Here is a 23438-nt window from a genome sequence, read left to right on the forward strand (position 1 = left end):
AGATATGAATGCAAAGCAATCAGTATTTAGGACATTGACCATAGATTTCGAAAAAAATGCTGCATATTGAGCGTAAACTATGATTATATTATAAGGCTGTCATTTAAAGCATAATGAAACTATTCCCTTTTCATTTTAATCGAATAAGATAGTAAAGATTTTTGAATTAGCTAGAAACTGATGAGATGTTTTCACAAATCAGATTTTTAATCTCTATAATGCATAATTCACTCAATATCTCAATTTTGATATTGCGAGATATTTTTGCTATCGGTTTCGCAATTTTGACACAATAGCAAGAGGGTTCTATTGTTGCATGCTAAGTTCGGTCAACGATAGAAATTGAGTGGAAATTAATCGTTGAGGAAGTACGATTATGTAAAGTAAAAAATGTTGTGGGATTTTTAATATTATATATTATTTTATAATAAATTTTTTTGAGTCATTTTAAGAAGCACATATAATTTTTTGAATTTAAAAATTAAAGTAGTGTCAAACGAATTTATCACTTAATTTAATACTCAGATTAAAAAAAAAAAAAAAAAAAAAAAGGTAGTGGGGCCTCCAGGCACTTCGTGCCCTCTAGCCCTGAAGATGTTTAGTATAATGAAGTTTTTTTTTTCTTGGGATGGCCTTCCAGGCGCGTTGCGCCCTCTAGCCCATAAAAAGTTTAGTATAAATGAAGTTTTTATTCGGAAAGCCTTCTTCTGGGTCGAAAACATTATATAATGTGTCGCTTTTCACAAATTATATATGTTTTCATGCTTTGTCACTTTTCTGTCACTTTTCAGGAAAAAAACATTTTTATTATTATATATAAATGAATTTTACAAAACCACCGTTACCGTTCTTTGGAAATAAGAGTAGATGTAAAGATATTATATTGAGAGAACTTAAGAAACTACCGAATGGTCTAACATTTGTAGATTTGTTCGGTGGAAGTTTCTATATATCCCATTTATGTCATACAATATTCCCAGACTCAAAGATTATATGCAATGACTTCGACAACTATATGGACCGTCTCAAACATATACCAGACACAAACAATATATTGAAAGAGTTAAAAGAAAAGATACCTATAGGTAAGATGGAACGTATACCATTAGATAACAAAAATATTGTGAGAGAGGTTTTGAAAAAAGCAGAATATATAGACTGGGATAGTATATCTGCTAGACTATTATATAGTGGTGCTATAAGAGTTCATGACATTGAAACACTTATGTCAAAAGTTTTATATCTTAACTATACAAATGTTTTCAAAGAGGACATAGAAAAATATATTGAGGGTATAGAGTTTGTGAGATGTCATTGGACAGAGTTGTATGAAAAATATAAAGACAAGGAAAATGTTTTCTTTATAGTGGACCCGCCGTTCTATAACACATGGGATTTTCAATACCAAGTAGACTGGACTTTGAGAGACTCTTTAGAAACTTTAGACGTTATACATAACCATCCATGCTTTTACTTTACATCCGATAAAAGTGGTTTGGAAACCGTTATGAGATGGTTAGAGGACATACATGACTATGAGTTTAGATATGACAAGATAGAATATGAGAGAGGTCCTATAAACCGGAGAAAGTGTCATAACAAAGAAATTTTATTAGTAAGTAAATGTGGTTTGAAATAGGACTACTTGTTTTAGGTTTTTTCCATTGTGTCATTTATTTCTTTGACGTGGCAGAAAGATATAGAGAATATGAAGATGAACCAATGCCTGCAAATGTTCAGTATATGTACTCGTAAGAGATATTTTTATCTAATATTAAATGGACGCACAGAACTTAGCGAATGCACAGCAACCTGGACAACCAAACCCAGAGAATATTCCAAATGAAGTTAGAATACAAACTGCAATGGCAAACTATGGTCAAGTGCCAACAGATGTACAAATGCAAACTGCCATGTCAAATGACGCTGCGTTAGGTTTGCCACCATGGTATGCAAATATGAGATGGAAAGAGTTTTATACAAACCCTGAAGTGGGATATAAACAACTTTATGCAGATGACGCGAACACAGGAGTTGACCCAGAATATGTTTTCTACCAGAGGAGAAACAGAATGTATGAGCTCCAGTTAAAGAATGCTATGGAACTCAACAGGAAAACGTAAGAGACTAGGCGGACATTAGATTTTTACATATAGTAAAATGGGTTTCTTCAGTAGTATTGGAAACTTCTTTCGAAATGTTGGAAGAGGTATATGGAATGGAATAAAAACCGTAGGAAGAGGAATTGGAACGGAGTCAAAAATATTGGTAAAAGAGTAGGTCAGTTCGTTGGTATTATACCTAAAGACCCTGAACCAGAAGAACAAGCTCCTGTTATACAACAGCCTGAACCTGCACCACAGTCTAGTTGGCAACCAATCCAACACCTCAACCGTATTAAAAAATTATATTTTTACCGTTCGATAGTAGTTGTATATGAAACTAAGTTCTAAGTAAAACGCATGGTATAATGGAATTATTCTTTTTCTTCCATCTGTAGTAAACCATACTTGAAAGTCTGAAATACTTCCACTTGTGGTTCGTATAACTTGTAGGTTTTTCGTAAAAGTCATTTGCCAAGCATAAGAAAGAGTTTTGGGCGCCAGAAAATGAAGCATGAACAATAATAGCATCTTGGTCGAAAACATTTTCATATGTTCCATTAGGGTTTTCGACTTCATAAAAGTCTGGGTGTACTGGATATGCCAGCTGATTTAACATCCTCATAAATCTATACCATGCCAAGTTGTTATATTTTGTAGAAATATAAACGTTTTCTCCAAGGTCTTCTATTTATTGATTTTAACAGTTGCATTTTTCCTGTCATAAATAATATCGAGATGGTATTCTCCCTCGTCAATGTTATACTGGTTTGCATATTCGATATAGATATCGTTTATTTTTTCTTGAAAAGCTTGAAGAGTTGTTTCTAAGTTTACAAGCAAACTAACTTGTAAAAGTTTTCCCTGTTCAAATTTCTCATACATACGTTTTTCTTTGTTATAGTATCGAACTTCAAAACCGACCGTAAATGGGAAACCATGTATGGCTTCTGAAATGAACTTCATTCTACGAAAAGCCAATAGCTTTTGTGACAGATGGGTCTCTTAGCCATCTTAATGGGTAGTCAAAACGATAGCCTTCATGCTTTACGGTATCTGTCTCAAACTTTTGACCGACATTAGTAAAAAGTTCATCTAATGGTTTAGTTGTAGCAACTCTTGAATTTTCTTTTTCTATTTGAAAGCATATTTTATCTAGAATAAAAATGTCAAATGAAACAGCGTCTATGAGAGAAATACAACACAACCGACAACTCATTATGCAAGCTCTAAATAAGAACACAACAAACTTTTCAAACTATTCTAAGATATCTGAGTCATTGAAAGAAGGAAACTTAAAACTGACATTAAACCCAATGACAGATGAGTTTCTGTTTCAAGACAATAAGAACCATACTGTCTGTATAAATCCAACAAAAGGAACTTTAAACGAGAAACCTATAAATGAACTTCTTTTGAAAGCAGATGTTGACAACAAAGCTGACAAAGAATATGTAGACGATGCAATAGCAAAAGAAGAAGAAAGAGCTAACAATGCTTATGCAACAAAAGAACATACTCATCCTGAACTAGCAGACAAAACATATGTTGACAATAAAATGTCAAGTGAAGTGACAAGAGCTGAAAACGAATATTCTAAAAAGACTCATACACATTCTATATCTGAAATAACAGACTTAAACGTTAGCCTTGAAAAGAAAGCGGATAAGGAATATGTGGCTAGTAAGTTAGAGAAGAAAGCAGATAAGGAATATGTGGATGAAAAAGATAATGAAATTAAAGAAAGGGTTGACTGGTACCATGAATGGACATCGGAGACTTTTAAAGTTAAAGCTGATACAGGATGGGTTTCAGGATGTTTAGACCTTAAAGCAGATAAAACTTATGTTAACGATGAGTTAGAGAAGAAAGCAGACAAGAACCATACACATACAAGTTTTACAACTGTTAGAGCAGACGACATAATACTGAACTTTGACCTTGGTTCAAGTGCACCTTTAGAGAATCCGAGTACAAGCGTAAAAGATACTCTTAACAATTTAGATAAGAGTTGCAGGAACATTGAAAGTCATGCCAGAAACTTTGAAGCATATGAACTACCAGCAATGTTAGATAAGAAAGCAGACAAAACAGAGCTTCAAACATTAAAGACAGAAATACTTCAAACATTATATCCCATAGGCTCTATTTATACGTCAATGAACTCTACCAGACCAAAGTAGTACTGGTTTTGGAACTTGGACTCAAATAGTCGACAGGTTTTTGTATTGTGCAAACTCTTCAAAGGAAACAGGTGGAAGTAAAACGATTTCAGGTGAAAATTTACCTGCACATAGTCACTACATAGATTTAAGTACATCTCAAGCAGGTTGGCATAAGCATAGATTTTGGGATTGGTCAGCAATGACAAAAGGTAAAGGATATGATGTTAAAGAACGTTAAGTTTGCTATAAATTGTTACTGGTAACACTCAGGGAGAGGAAACCATACACATCGCGTTTCAGGATATACGCAAACAACGGGACAAAGTAAAGACTACATGCCACCTTACATGACAGTTTACGCATGGTATAGAAATGCTTAGTCGTCATTTTCAACTTCTTTAGCATATTCGTCAGGAGTTGTCTTATATTTGTTAGGAACTGTCTTTGAAAGTATACCACCTTGAACTTTGACAAGTTTGAAACGAGGTCTGACAATAGTAGTTTTATCTTCTGCTTGCAGTGTGTACATTTTGCCATGTTTGCCTAAAACTTCATAATATTCTCTTGTATACTTTCTTCTATTTTTACGAACACGAATGTGAGTACCTGTCGGGTTCCCATTGTTGTCATAGTCAATAGTATTTTCATATGGGTCGCGTTTAGGTATTTCTATTTTTACTTTGTCACCTTTCTGAAGTTTGAAGCCCGGCATTCTTTCTTGTTTGTCTCTTTTGACTAAATTATTAAATATATAGTCTTTCTCTAAGTCAGGGTTGTTTTTCATTTCTTCGGGGGAGTGGTTTCCCAAACCTTTTTGTTTACGGCTATTGTAAATATTTAAAACTTGTCTCATCTTTGCCATGGAGAAGTGTCTATATTTGTCGTCATATGACATTTCATTTGCTTCACCACCTTGTGGTTGGTTTAAGTCTCTTAACATTTTTATACAACCGTCAATGACACCAAGAGCAGAATGGTTTTGGTCGACAATGAAATATTGGTTTACATTTTTTGAACGCAGATAGTTTTTTACATCATCTGATTTGAAAGAACTTTCACAGTCAGATGTCAGTTTTGTTGGATGGTATTTGTCAACGAATATTGTCAAAAAGCAGACATCTAAAATATTTTTGGACATAATGGTATGGCTTCACAGTATCTTGTGTTTTGACCGACAAATATTAGCCAGTATGGTGGTCCATCTTTCTAACTCTCGGAATGTTTTCCAAGATATCCATAAACCAAGCATTTGGTGTTGAACTAAAGATTTTTATCATGAGTGCTTTCTTTGTTCGCTTTAGAAACATAGGGGTCCTTGTTTGGATTCGTCATTTTTTACCCTATAAGAAATGGGTTTATTTGGCGCATTAGCAGGAGTTGCATCCAGATTTTTGCCCGCAGTGGGAACAATAGCCAGAGGTGTATTTGGAGTTGGAAGGAAGATTTTGAGTACATTAGGTATACTTAAAGAGAAAGCACAACCTATTATACAAACTGTACAGAAAGGTTGGGATGTAGCACGAGATGCAACAAATCTTATTCCAAATCCTGAAACAAGAGGAAAAGTTCAAGGATGGATGGACAATGTAGGAAGACAAGCAGGAAACTATTATAACAAAGCAAATGACTACTATAACCAAGCAGGACACTATATGGACCAAGGTGAAAGATTCTTTAACAGAGGATATAACCATGCACAACAATGGGTAAACAATAACCAACCTCAACCGCCTCAAACGTGGGGAATGTAAAGTTTTTTACTGAGATGAAATGAACAATACAGCATTGAGACAAATGGGTTCAAGATGGATTTGTCGGCTTCCAGCAGTTACACAACGTGTTTGTCAAGTTCTTCCTATACCTCAGGAAGTTTTAGACCGACTTAAAAAACCTAAACAACCAGTTGAAAACAAACCAAACTAAAATTTTTTACTGAGATGAAATGACCGAAGAAGTTGAAACGGTAGATTTGACACCACAAACAAAAAGTTCAGAACCATTGTCAAAACCTGTCAAAGAACTTACAGATGAAGAGAAAAATTCAATAATAGAAAGTGCCAGGTCTGGAAATACAAACCCTAACTACAAAGTCACTTTTCATAAAAATGGAACGGCTAGTATCTCAAAAAAGAAACAGACTCTCACAAATAAAATATTGAAGTCTGAAGGAGCTTTCGAGACAACAGATGGAAAAGTTTACTTCACTGACCAACAGTTCATTATAGAACATCTCATTGACTTAGAGTCGAAATATTCTAAACTTTACAACAAACACAAAAAGTTGAAAGGAAAACAAAAACAAATGGCATATGATATTTATGAAGATGTTGACGACACAACTGTTCCTGCAAGTGAAGTAAAGTCAGAGAACCGAAAAGTGACGAAAAACCGATAGAAGAAGAAAAACCAAAAACTGAAGATAAACCAAAACCAAAGTTTAGTTTGGAAACTAAACCAAGTCAACCTTCATTAGCTGGTATGGGTTGGCGTCAAAGACTTATGGCAGCAGGCGGTTATGTAAAGTAAAGAAAAAAATATTTTTTTATTTTTATAAAAATGCCCCCATATAGAATGGATAGAAAATCTGCTAGAATAAAAGCAGAGTTGCAAAGATATGGTTGGAGAGTTTCGAAGAAGTTTAAATATAGGAAGGGAAGACCCATAAAAGTCTATGACAAACTGGCTGGTCTTCGCTACGAAATGGATTTGGAAACAGCACGTGCAAATTATCCAAACAGACTAGAGAGGTTAGAAGAAGAACGTCTTATGGACATGCCTTTCGATGTTAGTGAACCTCAAGTTGAAGGACACGACGGCTTTGCCAGATTCTACTGGAAACATGACGAACAATTGCATCCTTTGAGAAGGAAAAAAGGTAGTGCAGAGGATGGTCATGCTCCCATGGAAAGAACAAGATATGCATATGAAAAGTATCGTGAAGTTAGAAGTCAAATTACATCTGGTCGAACCTTTACAGTAAACTTTGACGAAGGAAAGAACAAAGAAGGCTTCATGGGTGTACTTGCTGCAATTCAAGACGGAAATAAGAAAGGACACAATCTCAGATTGACCATAACAGATTTGGATGGTCACATTTACTATGCAAATGGCAATGAACAAACAGCTGCAAAACTTCTTGACGCTTTCAAGACTACAAAGAGAGAACAAATGGTTGACTCCGACTCAGACATTTTGAATGCAATTGAAGGAATTGCAAGTGTCAAGTTCGAATGGTACCAACCTAACCCTCAAGCAGTCAGACAACATGCTGGATACTTCCCGTTCATAAATAAGTCTGACATTGACTTGACAAGGTATGGAATTTACAATTCAATTGAAACAATTGTCAATGAACCTTGCATTCTTACATGTCTCAGGAACTCTGGTCTTGTTACAGATGAGAAGATGAAGTATCTTGAGTCATGTGTGAAGACAAGGTACATTCTCAGAGGTCAATTGGCAAAAATTGCACCGTTGGCAAATGTCAATATCCGAGTCAACATACCTACAGCTAAAGGTTCTTCACATGACGACTATGTTGTTGACAAAGACTTACCATGGTTGAAGATTGTAATTGTCCACAACCACTTCATGTTGAACGAAAGTCTTACAAACCCATTGTTCGGAAAAGGCAAGTGCAACATTGTCAGAGCTGTAAACATTCTTTTCGAGAAAGGTTTGTTGGAACCAATTCCAGATGACAAGCTGACAGAAACTTTTGTACCAAAAGACGAAACAAACTTTTCACTGTTAGCAAGACCAAAAGTTGTTCCAGACAAAGTTCTAGTACAAAAGAAGTACACAATTCCACAAGGAGTTGGATTGTTCGGATACCAACCTGAACCAGAAGAACTTCCAATGAGGTTGCAAGAACTTCAAGATGCTATAAACAAACTTCCATTGAGACATCCAATTGACGTCAAATTGTATTGGAGAGCATCTGAGTTAGGTCAGAAGGTTTTATATGAAACAGGTTGCTTCGACGATGTTTATGAGATAACAGGAGAAGTTTCTCAGAAGATAAGAGACTCACTTGAATTTCCACAAACTGGACCAATTGGTTGCGACAAGTTCGACTCAGATGAAAAGATATACTATGTCGACCTTAACGCTGCATACATGAGGTTTGTCCAATATATTCCGACTGGAATTCCAAACGAAGATGGTGAGTTCCCGGGAAGGAACTATACAGTTGGAAAAGTCATACAACAACTGTATGATATTAGGAAAGCTTCAAACCCCAAACTTGCAATGACACTCAAATTGCTTATGAATTCGACATGGGGATATTCCATTAAGAAACCTCAAGAGATGAAGAGTAAACATTATGAGAAGGTCGACAACTTTGTTGAAAGGTTTTCTCCTTTTGTTTTGAAGTACGAATTCACTCAAGGTCAAAGTGGCTTAGTAACCACATTAAAACCTATTGTCGAACATTGGTCTTACCCTCAGTTCGCAAAGGCAGTCCTTGACAACTACAACAAATTCTTCTCCGAAGTCAAATCCAAAGTGAAGGTTTACTATGAGAACATTGACGCACTCATGACGAACGAAGAAGGTACAACAAACTCATTGAAATGGGCATGGTCGGTGAAAAGATGGGTCAATTCAAATTGGACAAAATTTTCACCGAAGTTCATGTCCTCTCCAAGCGTAAGTACTGGGGCATACTTGAAGACGGCACAGAAATAAAACATTGCATGAAATAAAAAATTTTTATTCGAATTTGAATTAAAATGTGGGAATTCTTGGGAACGGGAAAGGCTTATTTACTTGAGGAACAGGTAAAGGTGGTGGAGGTGGAGGTGGTGGCAACCAGTCCATTTTATATTCCTTCCTAGCTAATTTCCGTTTAATTTCATGGTCGCCCTCGGAGTCTTTGAATCGGACAGGTCGAGTTACACCATTCTTGGTCTCAAACTCATATATAACCTGTTTGTCTGTATTTTCGTCGACTATGGCACGAGACACAAACATTGACCAAACGGACAAAAAGTGTCATTTCGGATGGTCAAGCAGCCAATCGCATTCGAGCACTTCGAAGAAGCCTTACGTTCCAAGGGAGAGGGTGTCTGGTGCAAGGCAGAGGTCATGAAACTCTACGAGCAGTACATCCTCAATGCCTGGGAGGACAAATCGTCCTTGGATTGGCAATTCTACCAACTCCTCTGGGACGACCTCCTACGCAACTGGGATAACGAAAGAGCCCAATTCAAAGGTCGGGAACTAATTTTGCAAATTACCCTTAATTTAACATACTTATCCAAATAAACACCTAAATTTACTTGGGGTTTCCCCCTAAAATAAAATTTTTTTACTCTTAGAACCACTCGAGGTTCTCCTTACGGTTGTTGAGCTTGTCACCGTCAATGTGTCTGACCCTCGTCTTCTTGTCTGGATTTGGAACCCATTGAATTGCGACAAGCTTGCCCATGGAAATTGAACCGCGATTCCGAAGGTTAAGGTTCAAGTGTCCCAAGTTGTTGAGGACTGGGGTAAGAACCTTGCCGGTCTCCTGTTGCGGATTTGTATGGGTAGGGTTGGGAAATTTCGTAAGCGTCATCGGCAACAAGGGTTGCCCAAACTTCCTCTCTTTGTGTTTCTCTTCTTCTCTTCTTCTCTCTCCTCTTCTTCCTCTTCTTCCTCTTCTTTGATAATACCTTCGGCAATTCTGTGTTCACGAAGTACGGTGTTGCATGTTCTGTCCTTTCCGAGTACCTTCCAGATGGCGTCTATCTCTTCGAAGAAACGGTAGATGAGTCGGGCAAGGTTTTGGTTCTCTATGTTGTATTGGCGCAAGGTTTCCGCGAAATCGTACAGGACTTTCTCATTGGAAGCTTGGTTCGTGAGGACATTGGCTTTGAGATTGGTTATCTCTAACATAAGACTATTTTGGAGAGTCTTAATGGAGTTTGTCAGATGAGCGTTCAATTGGGCAATTTGAATTTGAACTGGGCGCTTGTCTGGCAACCTTGAAAGGACATCTGCCATTGAGTTTGGCTTCGGTGCTTGTTCGGACATCGAAAAAATGAAGTGGTTTGAGAATGGCGGTTTTACTTCAAAAAGCTTGTTATGACAGTTATGTCATACAACAAGTTTAAAATAATATCTTGCTCTTCTTCTGAACGTTTGTTGTCTCTTCCGATAAAAGTTTCGAACATGAGAACCAAAAAACGTTTTTTGAGGAACCGAAAGAGTTCAGGCAAACGTTCATATTCCGGATATGTTGGGAGCAGTTCGAAACATCTGAGCTGACTTTCGGACAAAATTGGGACAATGTCAACAAATTCATCTTTGGTCGGACTGCTTGAAGGTAAGTCCCTTACATGTAAGTAGCTCTGGTAAAGTCTTCTCATTTCTGCTAACTTTTGGAGTATAGCTTCGTAGTTTAGAAGTTTTAATTTTAATTGTCTTATTCCACTCTTGACATCTAAACGGTAACTATCCATGAGGTCAAGAGTAGCTTTGGTAGCTTTAAGTGGAGCTATCTGTTCCTTGACTCCTGCAATTTTGGTTGCAATTGTGATTTGAGCTCCTTCAAGTTCGCCGTCTATGTCGTTCTCAACGTCTTCAACTATGGCTTGAAACTCTTCATCGGTCCATTGAGATTGGTGTGGGACGAATTTAACTTGCTTCATTCAAAAAATGAAAAAAATGTTTTTACTCTAAACGTTAAGGTTTAGAACTGGTTGGATGTCGCCTTCACAGGTTATGTAGAACGGCCGTCCTGAGAAGTGGAACAGTGCTCTGAGAATTTGTATAATTCGTGGAATTGGACTCTCTCTGTTTGGAAGTTGTATCCATGGGCGCTTTGCAAAGAACTTGAGAAGAGCTTCTTTCTTCATCTCCTTTATGTCGTCTACAGGAGTGTTTTCTGGTATTTGAATTGGAATTCCGGTTTCAATTTCGATTTTCAGCGCACCTCTTCCAGACAACCAGAAGCCGAGGGACTTGTTGGCTTTGTCCTTGCCCAAGTACTGCTTAACAACTTCATTTATCTCTATAAGGTAAATTGCCTCATCTAATGGCTCGATGTTGTCCATTGCACTGCTTCAGAACAATACTTGTACTTTTTCAGAACAATACTTGTACTTTTTCAGAACAATACTTGCACTGCTTCAGAACAATACTTGTACTTTTTCAGAACAATACTTGCACTGCTTCAGAACAATACTTGTACTTTTTCAGAACAAATTTCCCGTAAAAGCTCTCAATTTGTGAGAAAAATTTTCTGTTTCAGAACAATACTTGTACTTTTTCAGAACAATACTTGTACTTTTTCAGAACAATACTTGCACTGCTTCAGAACAATACTTGTACTTTTTCAGAACAATACTTGCACTGCTTCAGAACAATACTTGTACTTTTTCAGAACAAGACTTGCACTGCTTCAGAACAATATTTGTACTGTTTCAAGACAATGTCCGACGTACCACCAACCCAATCCATTCCCAAACCAGAGGAACCTAAAGCACCAGCCCCTGCACCTCAGTTCCAGCAAGTACCTCCGAATTACTACCAATTTCCACCTCAAGGTTACTACCCACCACAAGGCTTCCCGAACTACCCTCCTCAGCCTATGCCTTACTGCCCCAACCCTTGGATGTTTATGCAAAACCCTGTCCCACAATTCCAATCTCAATCCAAGAGAGACCAAGAGTTCGAGGAAGGTCTGAACCGCTTACGCAAAGAGTATGCTACTGCCCCAATGGAAGACGACAGGCTTTCAGTCTCTTCCCTCAAATCGACCGATTCGACTCGTACCACAGATTCGGTTCGTGACCGTGAAGACTACCTCAAGCAGTCTGAGAGACTCTTCATCCTACAATCATTTACAGTTGGAGCTCTCAAGAACATGCGCAATTACGAAGGTCAGACACCAGCTGGAGACCGCAAAACAGACGTGCTTACAAGAGCAGTCCAACTGGTCAAGACAAAGACTGAGATAGTCGACTTCATTCTTGCAGCTTGCCCATACAAGTAAAAAAAAATAAACAATTACGAGTTAAACTTTTTATTCTTTCTTTTCTGAGTTGTTTAGAGCTGGTTTCTCTTGTAGGAACCTTTCGTACTCTTCCATGGTCATGTAATTGCGAATTTGGTACGCAATTCCAGGTTCGTTGTTTTTGAACCTTATGTATGTAACGCTTCCATCCTCCGCAGGGAAGTAAGCTGCTAACATCTGACCAAGTTTTCTCGGTGACTCGGAGCTCATTAAAAATGTCACTTTTTAAACGTTAAGTTTTTAGTCTTATTTTACCCTTTGTTTGTCAAGGTAGTATTGGAGCGCAATTTCTCCAAATTCTCTGTGTCGGAGTTCTTCAGCATTTTCCAAGGTGTACCTGGAGAACTCAAAGAAGTTGTCAAGAACATACTGCCATGCTGCTCTTCTGAGTTCGTCGGTATTTTGGAAGTGTTGCACCTTCGAGTCTTCTGACATGAAAAAAATGACACTTTTTCATTATATAACTGTTATTTTTGACGAAGTGCAAATCTTCACTTCGTGTCATAATGTAAAAATAACGCTAATTTTTTATAAAATTTGACGAAGTGCAAATCTTCACTTCGTGTCATAATGTAAAAATAACGCTAATTTTTTATAAAATTTGACGAAGTGCAAACCTTCACTTCGTTAAAAAATGGCATATGCTTGCTTCCCTCGGAAAACCGAGAGAAGAGATTCCGTATGAAAACAGTGAAGAACAGCGAGTAGGTAAAAAACCTTAGTCGCCAAAACTCTATGAAAATCGTGAAGAACAGCGAGACCGACTTTTATCTGGGTCGCCTAAAACTCATGAAAATCGTGAAAAATAACAGAGTATTTTGACAACTTCAAACAAGTAGGGTAGATGAACCATTTATTTTTCAAGCTTGACTTTTTACAATTTGAACTTTGTTTGCGTAGATATGAATTCTGAAAGAAGTATGAGGGTCTTGTATGACTTTATACTTCTCCCAGAGTTCATGTCTGTCAAACTTACCTGCCATGGACTCTTTCATAAGTTCCATGAAATCGTCTTCGGACAATCCGGGGAAAAGTACAATGTCAGTAAGTATTCTCTTTACATCCTTACTTAAACTCTTGGCTGTCTGTACACAAATGACAACTGAGATGTTAAAGTGTCTGAGCTTCTTAAGAATTCGACACATATCTTGTTCTCTATTCTTTAACAAAGGATGAGAAGCAAAGTCATCTAAGATAAGAAGACACCTATGAGGGTACGTTTTCCAATCGTAAGATTGCAATTTCTTCGAAATGTATTCTATCTCTTTCTGTTTGTTTCTGAAGTGTTTCTTCTCTAATATTCTCTGCATTTCCTCATTTGGGTCTTTAAACTTCGAATTTATATACTCATTTATAGCATTATACTTCAAAACTCTTCTTTGGTACTTCTTTATCCAATCTAACAACTCAGTATCCTTTATACATACTAACTTAGACTTCTTTATAATATCTTTGAACGAATTGACGGTTTGGTCAAATTGACCAGAAGTACTACAAATGACAACTAACTCATAGAATGGGTTCTTCTCATCTAGTTCTTGTTGTTGTGCAGCCATTTTAAGATAAGTGAAAGTCTTGCCCGACCCAGGTGGTGCAATTAGACCTGTTATACCATTCTGAGCAAATAAGAACTTGTCATGTATAGGTTTTATCTGAGCATTTTCTAACTTCCTCTTGTTCTTGTTTAAAACATTCTCAAATTTCTTGTCAATGTCAGCAAACTTTTTTTCTAACATATTTTTAGAAAAATTAAAATTTTTATCTTTTAGAAAATGTCTAGCGATTTCGCTATCTATATTCGAGACAAGCTTTTCGACAGCAAAACATCTGTCGACCATAAAATCTTACATAGTGTAAACAAGAAAGGTGAATTTGTTCTAAAGTTCTGTTTCTGGGAATATGACAAGAACCATAAAACATTAAGCAGAGCAGTCTTAAAATTTGTCAATGACAGACTTGTTGACAGAGATGACGCCGATTGGAAAGATGAAGTCCAACAAAAGTTCTTAGAATGCAAAGAAGACACATGCGCTGTTCTTGAAGATGAAATAGAAAACAGAATAGATGAGCTATTAAAGGACAAAGAACTTTTACATAAATATGGTTCGGAGAAATTTGACATAACTCCACCAGAAAAGAAGAAGAAAGAAAAGAAAGAAAAGAAAGTAGAAGAAGAGAAGAAAGAACCTGAACCAGTTCCAGAGAAAAAGAAATTTGACATGTAAAAATAAAATTTTATTTTTAGAACATTTCTGGGTCAATGTCAATGTTCTCTTCCTCTTTAGGAGCAAACACTGGCTTAGACTCTAAAATCTTTTTACCCAATTTACCTTGAACTTCAACTATCTTAGACTCATAATATTCATAGTCGTCTGCTTTCTTTGGTTCATAAGGTATAACAAGTTTGTATGCTTTGCCTTCTTTAAGGTTTGAAAACCTTCTGTCAAAACTTTCTTTGACTGCTAACAAACCTTCTATGTCTAAGTCTTCAAATTTCGCACCATTTTTAGTCACAATAGCAAACTTAACTGGTTCGATGTTCCAAACTTTGCTGAATGAAGACTTTTCAAAATGGTAGAAGTAAACATTCAAATATGTGAATGGGTCTAGTTCTTCTTTAAGTCCTGACATGTACTTATTTACTGAGATGAATTTTGCCATCTTTTCTATCGGATAAAAAAATATTTTTTTTTAAAATTTACTCAGAAAAATTTTTCTTTGTATATACACCATTCTGTACGTCTAAAAGACTTTTGACATTTGCCAAGAATGTTCGTTTAGACGCTGTCATATAACCATATTCTTGACAATATTGTTTATACGAATCGTACAATGACCTTTCATCTAAACACTCAAAGTCAGTTTCATCTATGAACAGTTCATATACACTCTTGTTTGCTTCTAACAATGTTTGTCTCTCTTCGGTATGTGGAATTTGTCTTGGATTGAACTTTGAAATATCTAATGTCATAAAATATGAGAACAAGTGGTTGTAAAAGTCAGATGTCAAAGTTTCTGCTAAGTCGTCAAATATTCTGTATCTTGCATATGAGAATCTGACGTTCTGACACTACATATCTTCTGTCAGAACTTTCTAACTTCATCGGAACAGTATTGTTTGAAACCATAATGAAGTTTGCAACATTTCACAAACTCTTTGGTCTTTATACTTTCTTTCAACAACTCCAACTTTGTCTGTTATAAGACTCTTCAAAGCATCTGAGTTTAAAACTTTTGTTGTATCTATACTTTGAAGTTCATTCAAACTATAAGTTTCATATTCTCTATTGAGGAGTTAAACTTGCCACAGATGTTTTCTAAGTTTGTCATATTCGGGTTCGAATAGCCCTCTAACAGTTTGCACAAAATATCTGTAAAGAATGTGTTCTTACCTGTTCCTTGTTTTCCAATTATAATGAGAGCAGTTTCATTTTTAGCACTTGGATGTTGTAAGATGTTTGCAAACCAACATAAGATATACTCATAAACCTTTTCGTTTCCATTGCATATAATTTCTTTGACATGGTCTAACCAAGCTTCTATAATATTTTCTTTCCATTCTACTTGTTCGTATTTATATCCAGTGAAGATAGAATAGAAGTTTGGAGAAGGTGTATAGAACTTTATACCTCGAACTGAAAAATCTTCTAACTTTGACAATAAGATATCCCAAGCATCTAACATCTTCATGCCAACTTGTACGACTTTTATTTTCTTAAGTTTCTGTCTACATTCTTGTTCTGAAACTATTGTCGCTTTAGGTTTGTTAAAGACAACATCCCATTCTTTCATGACATAACATTCTGGGGCAAAGTCAACATAAATGACTAAACGTTTCAAATTCTCGACTGCTTTGTTATAGTCTCTAAATGGACACATATTTCTGAATGCTTGGAAGTCATAAAAATCTGAAACATCTATTCTGTACATTTTTATAAAAATAAAAAAAATATTTTTTTTATTCTTGACTTTGTTGTTGCATTTGTTGTTCTTGAGCTATTTGTTGTTGAAGTTGTTCTTGTAATACAATACTTTCACCAGTTGCATCTTCCAATTCGAAACTTTCTGCCGTCATTGACAAATACATAGGACATAAAAGTTTTACAGGAACAAAGTTTGCGTCAACTAATGTCAACGTTATACTTGCCAAAGTGTTTGAGTTCACTAAGGTTGAAAATTCTGCATTCGAATGAACAATAGGCAAACCAGCAGAGAAAGTATTGTTTATACGCATAAGTATCTTTTGGTCATAATAGTTTCTGTCGACATTCGAATAACACTTTGAACCTAAGTTTGAAACAATATATAAGATTGGTGTGCTTAATGTCAATGGAATAGACATTCCTTGTATGGACACCTTTTCCTGTTATAGGAAAACTGTTGGTAGTAAAAACCAGAAATAAGTTTTGTATTATAGCTATATCGTTTATAGTAAACTCAGTCGGACATCCAAACATAATGAAACCTGCTCTAGTTGCAGCACATGTTACACCCGTACTTAAAGTATTAAATAAGTCAACAAAACCTGTTGGTGGTATATCTGAGTAAGTATCTCAAAGGAGTATTTTTTGCCATTCACAACAATAAAGTCTTCTGGTGTCAAAAGAGCAAAACAGGCTTTAGTCGTCATTGTGTTTAAGGTTAGTTTACAATATCGTCCTTGAGGACTTTGTAAGTTTGTTGTTATAGAATTATATGACTCAGGGTTTTTAGTCGTAATAGTATAAACCATTATATCTTCTGCCATTTATATATATTTAAAAGTTTTTCTGAAAGTGGAGAAGAACTTCATCTAAACTTTCACATGGCGTTTCTTGAAGTTCTCTGTCTAAGAAGTTCAAATATTTTTGTAAAGACATAGAACTTTCCTTTGTCTACACGAACAAACAAAACAGGGTTTTCATATCGTTCAAAAGTGTGTAAAGTCCTTTACATGAAATAAAGTCTATATTATTTTTCTTCAAACATCTTTCAAGAAGTTTTGACATTTTTACTTAGCAAATAAATTTTAATGAAATGTTGTGGTCGTCAAATATTTTTATGACGTCTGGAAACTATACTTTAAGTTCAACGTTTCACCTCCTTTCATAACGTATATCTTGTCAATGACATTATATGAAACACCACAGCAACTAATGTCGGGTTCTATTTCTTTGATGTTTATATCGTCTGCCTCTGTCAAAAGTTTCAATAGTTCTTTCAAAACTTCATGAGGTGCAATGGCATATGAGTTCACTTTTACAGGGTTGTGTTCGACCAAGTTTAACATTATACCTAAAGCTTGACAAATCTTCTCCTGAGTTTGAAGTTTGTCTTTAAGTTGTTGGTAGTCGTTTCGAATATCTGCAACAGAACTTAAGTCTCTGCTAACTTCAGGATATGTTGGTTTGTTCTTTTACAGGAAACAATTGCTATACCATCTTCGTCTTCGTATGGTTTCCCCACTTCAACATCTCTGTCTTTGACATTGACAAATAACACTTTGACTGTTTGTTTGAGTTGGTGAATTTAACTTCACATCTGCCACCGCCATTAAACCTTTTGAAACACTCACGCTTCTATTTTTCGGAAATGACATTTTACTTAGAATAAAAAGATGGACGTATTCGAGTATCTCTTCGAATTGAAGCAGAACAAAGTTTACACACACAAACAATACAAATACATTGACAGAATAGTTCTTTATACAAACAATGGTAAATGTTATAGAATAGCAATATTTGCTGAACCTAAATATTTCCATAAAGCAAAGAAAGTTGGTATAACTGAAATGGTGAAAGTTCTTGAAGCAGACAAAAATATAACTTCAAAACTTACAGATATTTCTAAAGGTAAGTTTATCTTACAATATTATGTCAAAACTGGCGTACTGTCAATATTTGACGGAGAGAAGTCAGTTCAAGAACAACTTACTGACCTGCTGCCAAATCTGCTCGATGGAAGCTGTCGTTATGCCAATCTGAGGAGCCCCAGCAGGTTTCATCGAACGAATCTTCAAAAGAGCATCTTCCGTGAAAAGTGCTATTGGTTTTGTAAACTTCTTTGCTCTCAGTTCATCTGGACCGTCTCTGTCACCAGTATATTGTATTTGAACTGTACCAACAGTTGAAATACCACCCATAAAGTCTTCTGAGTCAGCAAATGGAATGCCAAGCCAAAAGTTTGAACGGTCTCCATTTGTATATTGAGTTTTTTGACCTCCTGTATGAGTCCATACTTTCACATATGGCATAATAGAATTTTGCATTTCAGGGTTAATGGTTGTTGTGAAGTTGTTGTTAAAGTTCATAGCATCTAATGTCAAGTTGTATGACCTCATATCCTCAACTGTAGAATATTCTTCTCTTGGATAATATTTGCCATCTATGTTTATATGATATTTAATACCGGGGTTGTAGAAACAAGAATAGTCATTTATAGTTCGTCTGAACAGTACAAACATAGTATCTGCATGTTTCATTGCCGTTGTTAAAGCAATATCTGTTCTTGCACCTGGGTCAGCACTTTGGTTTCCAACTTCACCTGCAAAGTCTTTGACAGATATTTGGTGTATAGGGAACATAAGTGGAACTGCAATATATTTGGCAGCTAAAGCATTTGAAATATCTGGGTCCAACATATAGACTGCAAGTCTGCTTTCTATTCTCTTGCATTCAAACTTTTCGCATGTGAACTTAACTGGGTCCCAAGCAGTTCCAGCAGCATTGAAATAATAGTTTACTTCATTGTTGAAGTTTGAGAAACCAAAGTCTAAGTCAACTTTGTCTTTGCAAAATTCGGCGAATGACGTTTGATTTGTTCCCTTTACGTCTGTAAGAGTGAATGGGTCTTGTGTTGGTGCAATGACTAAGTATTTTTGCTTGGAGTAAGTTCGATAGAAATTTTTCCTGCCAGTTTGGCAAGTATCTTAAAAACCTGAAGATGAGGAAAGATGACAAAGGAACTCTAAGTTTCAGTTTTACTTTAGTGGCAGCAGTTCCATCTGAACCAGAAAGGTTAACATAAACTCCTGGAACGTTAGGGTCAAGTCTTCTTATTTTCTCAATATTTGCATACTGGTCTGTTTGTTCTCTAGCTTGTGGTTGTACTGAGTTTCTCAAAGCGAACCATTCATAGTTTGCCCATGTTACTGTTTGAACTAAGTCAGAGTTAGAATATATCTTATATCCCATGAAAACTTCTGGAGCATATTGGTATCCGACATAGAAAATTCCATTGCAACTTTCTTGTCAGACAACTTGGCAGAAGGTTTTATTTCAATGTCTTGTTCCACGTATAAGAATGAGTTGTCAATAGAAATAATATGAAACCTGTCGCAAGCAATATCTACTGTTGTTGAAGAACCTTCTCCAAACTCACCTACGTTTCCATAAGAAACAGCAGTTGTATATTCGTAAGTTCCAGGAACTATTTCTGACCTTCTAATGGCATTGTCGCATTCGTTATACCATTCGGAAACATTTCCGTTCATGGCATCCAAAACTGTTGGCGTTATATTCTGAGCGGCGTACATTTCATATGGGTAAAAATATAGAATAGTTGGATTTATTTGTCATAATTGTTTCGTACCAAGCTTTACTTTGTTCTACTCTTCTTCTTTGGTGTCGCTTTTGGTAACTTGCCCTCTGCTTCAAGTTGTTGCATCTTTGCCTCATGTTCACCTAGTATGTTGTAAATTTCCCATGTCCTTTTTGCCTTTGGGCTCTGGTCGCCCATCTCAGGTAACCTATATCCTAGAAAGATTTTGTCATAGTTTGTATTTGAGTCGTCGCTTATTGTTTGCATGACTCTTTCCTGAGTTTCCGGTTCAAGCTCTTCAAATATAGCTTGTCCATATGGAATAAGCTCGTTTCCAAATATATGTTTTTGTAGCCATTCTGGTTTTCTTTCCATGTTACCAATAATATCTTTTGTGAATGGGAAAGCTTTTACCCAATGTTTCAGTCTTGCGTCATTTATTTCTGTAGTTGGTTTTATTTTGTCAAGGAACATGTTTTTCAATACTAACATTTCATTTGGTACTGTCCATTTGAGTTTTCTTAAATATTCATCCATTCTCGGTTCATTGTCTGCAAAGTAAGTTTTTATGACATTTTGCAAACTTTCGTTTGCAAGGTCATGTACAATAGGTTCTCTTCCTTCGCTCTCCCTAACTTTCTTTCTAAACTCTTCACCAAATATACCATCTCTATGGTTCTGTGTAGTTCTTTGAGATAAATGTTTTAGAACGTCAGGTGTTATATTTCCATCAGCCATGTTCATTTCATACTGGTTCAAAATATCTGCATCTTTCATATCTTTCAATGGCATTAAAGCCGCGCTGAAAATACCAGCTATATCTGGTTCACCATTCACTTCCATTGCGTCTACAACTTCTTGGAATTGTGGTTGTAAGTTTATGAACCACCTATCCGGATTAGCTTTATGACCCCATCTCATTGTAGTTCCATAGTCTGCAGAAACAAAAGTAGGTTTGTTTCCATATTGGTTAGGTTCTGAATGAACTTTAAACAATGTTTCATTTCTATATGTTTTGTTGAAATTTAACCTTTTATTTTCACCGAGTTCAGCCAAAGATTGAACGTTATATGGTCGTAAGTAAAAAGGATTGTTGTATTTGCGTACATTTTTTTCAGTACTTCCATTCTATGCTGAATATTTTCATCTGATGTTGGAGTCTTTTGTATGTCGGCGAACATTTTCGATATTCTTCTACTATGTCAGCCGAATTTTTCTTAGACTCTTGGAAAGATTCCATATTCTCCGCATACTCTTGTTGAGGGTCAAGATTTTTCGGCTGTTCCAAATCTTCATCTAGTTCTGTGAAGTTAGTTTCCAAAGGAGGGACTTGTTCGTTTCCTTCAGGCTCTTCTAGCTGTTGTTGCTGAACTATTTCTTCCATGTCTGGTTGTATCTGAACTTCTTCCTGTGGAGTTTCTTGTACCTCATCTGCTGGCATTTCATATATTCCGAGACCGTTTTTAACAAGTTCCCTATCTAAGTCATCCGGACTCATAAACCTTTCTTCTTTCGTTCCGTCTCTATTTTTACGCGTTTCATGAAGAGAGTTGAATTATCATTTAGCTCTGACACCAAATATCTCGGAGTAAATTCATTCATGTCATTTGGATGATATGCTATTAAATCATATCCCTTAGCGAGCTTGTATTTTCCAGGTTTGAAATTATATCCCATTTGGTGCTGAGCCATAAAGCTAAATAGGTTCGGGTCAGTATTTCCTTCCTTGAACTTTCTAATAGCTTCTTTATATCTGTCACTAAAGTCAAGAGTATCTGGGTAACCATAGTCTTCCTTAAGCATTTTTAAGAATTCTTGGTTTCCTTGTTCTCTACTTCTTTTATGTCCTTGCTCTGTTTGTGGTTGTTGTTGTGCAGGGTTTTGAACTGTTGGTTGTTGTGCAGTGTTTTGAACTGTTGGTTGCTGTGCAGTGTTTTGAACTGTTGGTTGTGGTGCAGTGTTTTGAACTGTTGGTTGTTGTGTTGGTTGTTGTGTTGGTTTTGGTGCATGCCTGTGTCTGTGTCCATGTGACGATGTAAATGTTTTAGGTAGTCCTGGTGCAGGTGCTTCTCTTGGAGGGTTTGGTGGTATATAAGTTCCATTAGCTAGTATATAAGTTCCACCAGCTGGTATATAAGTTCCACCAGCTGGCACATATGTTCCATCTGCAGCATAATGTCCTACCTGACTTTTCGTTCTTAAGAAAGCATTTACTAGGTCTGTTTTGGTCTGTTGTAACTCTTTTTCTTGACTTTCCACAACAGTTGCTCTAACGGCGTCATAGGCACTTTGAACTGCCTGTCTCGTTGCTGCATCTGTTATTTTCGTCATATTTTGTGCTACTTCTCTTAACTCGTTGTCGAAACCTTCAGACTTCAGTTTCTTTCCAGATGAGAAGTCGTTCACTAGTTTCACCTTACTATGAAGAGCTTCGAAGGCGTTCTTAAAGTCAGCATTCATTAAAGCTTCATTTGAACTGTCTTCATCCGCTTGTATTTTTGTCCTTATTGACCCTATAAGTTGGGCTGCTTTAGCGTTGGCTTGGGCATCTAACCAGTCATTATTAGCTTTTATATATTCTGCGCTTTTCATTGCCTTTTGCATGGCTGCGTCGTTATTTTTACTTTCTTGTGCTAAGTTTTCATACTGTACGGTTTGGTTTTGCAACTGTAAAAGTTTTTCTGCCTTTACATTTGCTTCAACTTCTTTTTATACTCATCGCTATCCATATATGTCTTCAGGGCTTTTTGTTTTATTTCTTCATCTTTCAGTACTTTATATTGAGTAGTATGGTTTTTCAAATTTATAACATCTTGTTCCATTTTTGCTACTTCTGCTGCTTTTTCTGACACTTTTTTCGCATATTCCTCTGTACTTAGTTCTTTCAGTTGTTCTTCTTTCTTCTTTTTCTCTACGTTTAACTCATTGAGTTTCTTTGTGTGTCTGTCATATTCTAGTTTCTTTTCGTTTTCGCTTATTTGTTTCTGTATGTCTATGTTTGACTTTTTGACATCTGTTATTTGATTTTTGAGTGAACTCAAATTCATTTGACTTTGAGGGTTATAAGCTGTTCCGTCTGCAGCTCCACCATAGCCTGCCATTTTCGCTAAAAGTGCCGCTCTTAAACCTCCACTCTGTGCACCAATAACTCGGTTTAAAAGCATAGGGTTGCTTGACATTTGTTGCAACATAGTGGGGTCATTCATCATTTGTTGTTGCAACTGTTGTTGTGGTGTCAGTTTTACTATTGGATGTTTCAATGCTCCCTTCCTCTTACGTATATTCTTACGTAGCTTACGTGGCATTTTAAGTGAAGTTAAAAAGCGGTTTTTGACAGATGTTTATATGACACTTTTGTTCAGCACAAAAAACTACTCGGTCAAAGTGTTGTCAGTTTTGTAAAATAACCGTCCTATCTCATTCTATAAGGGGAAAAGGCTTCTCAAAGTTTACTTCCTTGGAACGCCTGTAACTTTTCCTGTAGCGACGATAGACCCTTACTTGTCCGGACAAAGTTATACTATTTTGAGTGCTCTACAAAAAAGTCAACGGCGACGACTCTCAAAAACCGTTGTGTAAAAAGTTTTACCGTTGGACAAAAAAGTATATATAGAAAACAAAAAACGTTTATAGTTCATTCAATATTTG

General features: G+C 36.3%; 11 protein-coding genes and 8 pseudogenes across 19 annotated transcripts, besides 1 other annotated feature; 7 read left to right on the plus strand and 12 right to left on the minus strand.

The window, feature by feature from the left end:
- The first annotated feature begins 527 nt into the window (after window positions 1-527).
- Window positions 528-23438: part of a mobile genetic element that runs on past the window's edge.
- TVAGG3_1086640 (uncharacterized protein) lies at window positions 4644-5162 on the minus strand (the record flags this gene model as incomplete). The annotated part of the gene is made up of 1 exon (XM_051256880.1): window positions 4644-5162. One exon carries the CDS (start codon window positions 5160-5162, stop codon window positions 4644-4646), a length of 519 nt encoding a protein of 172 aa, XP_051075830.1.
- TVAGG3_1086650 (uncharacterized protein) lies at window positions 5617-6018 on the plus strand (the record flags this gene model as incomplete). The annotated part of the gene is made up of 1 exon (XM_051256881.1): window positions 5617-6018. The coding sequence occupies one exon, from the start codon at window positions 5617-5619 to the stop codon at window positions 6016-6018; it is 402 nt and encodes a 133-aa protein (XP_051075831.1).
- TVAGG3_1086660 (uncharacterized protein) lies at window positions 6038-6190 on the plus strand (the record flags this gene model as incomplete). Its single annotated transcript, XM_051256882.1, has 1 exon — window positions 6038-6190. The coding sequence occupies one exon, from the start codon at window positions 6038-6040 to the stop codon at window positions 6188-6190; it is 153 nt and encodes a 50-aa protein (XP_051075832.1).
- Window positions 6210-6793, plus strand: TVAGG3_1086670 (annotated as a pseudogene). The gene has a single exon. A coding segment is annotated over exon 1 (584 nt).
- Window positions 6839-8063, plus strand: TVAGG3_1086680 (annotated as a pseudogene). The gene has a single exon. A coding segment is annotated over exon 1 (1225 nt).
- Window positions 8380-8976, plus strand: TVAGG3_1086690 (annotated as a pseudogene). The gene has a single exon. A coding segment is annotated over exon 1 (597 nt).
- TVAGG3_1086700 (uncharacterized protein) lies at window positions 8999-9244 on the minus strand (the record flags this gene model as incomplete). The annotated part of the gene is made up of 1 exon (XM_051256883.1): window positions 8999-9244. The coding sequence occupies one exon, from the start codon at window positions 9242-9244 to the stop codon at window positions 8999-9001; it is 246 nt and encodes an 81-aa protein (XP_051075833.1).
- TVAGG3_1086710 (uncharacterized protein) lies at window positions 9275-9538 on the plus strand (the record flags this gene model as incomplete). The annotated part of the gene is made up of 1 exon (XM_051256884.1): window positions 9275-9538. One exon carries the CDS (start codon window positions 9275-9277, stop codon window positions 9536-9538), a length of 264 nt encoding a protein of 87 aa, XP_051075834.1.
- On the minus strand, window positions 10321-10905 carry TVAGG3_1086720 (uncharacterized protein; the record flags this gene model as incomplete). The annotated part of the gene is made up of 1 exon (XM_051256885.1): window positions 10321-10905. The coding sequence occupies one exon, from the start codon at window positions 10903-10905 to the stop codon at window positions 10321-10323; it is 585 nt and encodes a 194-aa protein (XP_051075835.1).
- TVAGG3_1086730 (uncharacterized protein) lies at window positions 10933-11112 on the minus strand (the record flags this gene model as incomplete). Its single annotated transcript, XM_051256886.1, has 1 exon — window positions 10933-11112. One exon carries the CDS (start codon window positions 11110-11112, stop codon window positions 10933-10935), a length of 180 nt encoding a protein of 59 aa, XP_051075836.1.
- Window positions 12282-12482, minus strand: TVAGG3_1086740 (uncharacterized protein; the record flags this gene model as incomplete). The annotated part of the gene is made up of 1 exon (XM_051256887.1): window positions 12282-12482. One exon carries the CDS (start codon window positions 12480-12482, stop codon window positions 12282-12284), a length of 201 nt encoding a protein of 66 aa, XP_051075837.1.
- On the minus strand, window positions 13133-14008 carry TVAGG3_1086750 (protein of unknown function, DUF4106 family; the record flags this gene model as incomplete). Its single annotated transcript, XM_051256888.1, has 1 exon — window positions 13133-14008. The coding sequence occupies one exon, from the start codon at window positions 14006-14008 to the stop codon at window positions 13133-13135; it is 876 nt and encodes a 291-aa protein (XP_051075838.1).
- On the plus strand, window positions 14246-14497 carry TVAGG3_1086760 (annotated as a pseudogene). The gene has a single exon. A coding segment is annotated over exon 1 (252 nt).
- Window positions 14514-14903, minus strand: TVAGG3_1086770 (protein of unknown function, DUF4108 family; the record flags this gene model as incomplete). The annotated part of the gene is made up of 1 exon (XM_051256889.1): window positions 14514-14903. The coding sequence occupies one exon, from the start codon at window positions 14901-14903 to the stop codon at window positions 14514-14516; it is 390 nt and encodes a 129-aa protein (XP_051075839.1).
- On the minus strand, window positions 15762-16202 carry TVAGG3_1086780 (annotated as a pseudogene). Its single transcript has one exon. A coding segment is annotated over exon 1 (441 nt).
- TVAGG3_1086790 (uncharacterized protein) lies at window positions 16231-16614 on the minus strand (the record flags this gene model as incomplete). Its single annotated transcript, XM_051256890.1, has 1 exon — window positions 16231-16614. One exon carries the CDS (start codon window positions 16612-16614, stop codon window positions 16231-16233), a length of 384 nt encoding a protein of 127 aa, XP_051075840.1.
- TVAGG3_1086800 lies at window positions 18182-19444 on the minus strand (annotated as a pseudogene). Its single transcript has one exon. A coding segment is annotated over exon 1 (1263 nt).
- Window positions 20766-22612, minus strand: TVAGG3_1086810 (annotated as a pseudogene). Its single transcript has one exon. A coding segment is annotated over exon 1 (1847 nt).
- Window positions 22614-23095, minus strand: TVAGG3_1086820 (annotated as a pseudogene). The gene has a single exon. A coding segment is annotated over exon 1 (482 nt).

Source organism: Trichomonas vaginalis (genome assembly GCF_026262505.1).
Source record: "Trichomonas vaginalis G3 chromosome Unknown ctg_172, whole genome shotgun sequence".
Taxonomy (NCBI): Eukaryota; Parabasalia; order Trichomonadida; family Trichomonadidae; genus Trichomonas; species Trichomonas vaginalis.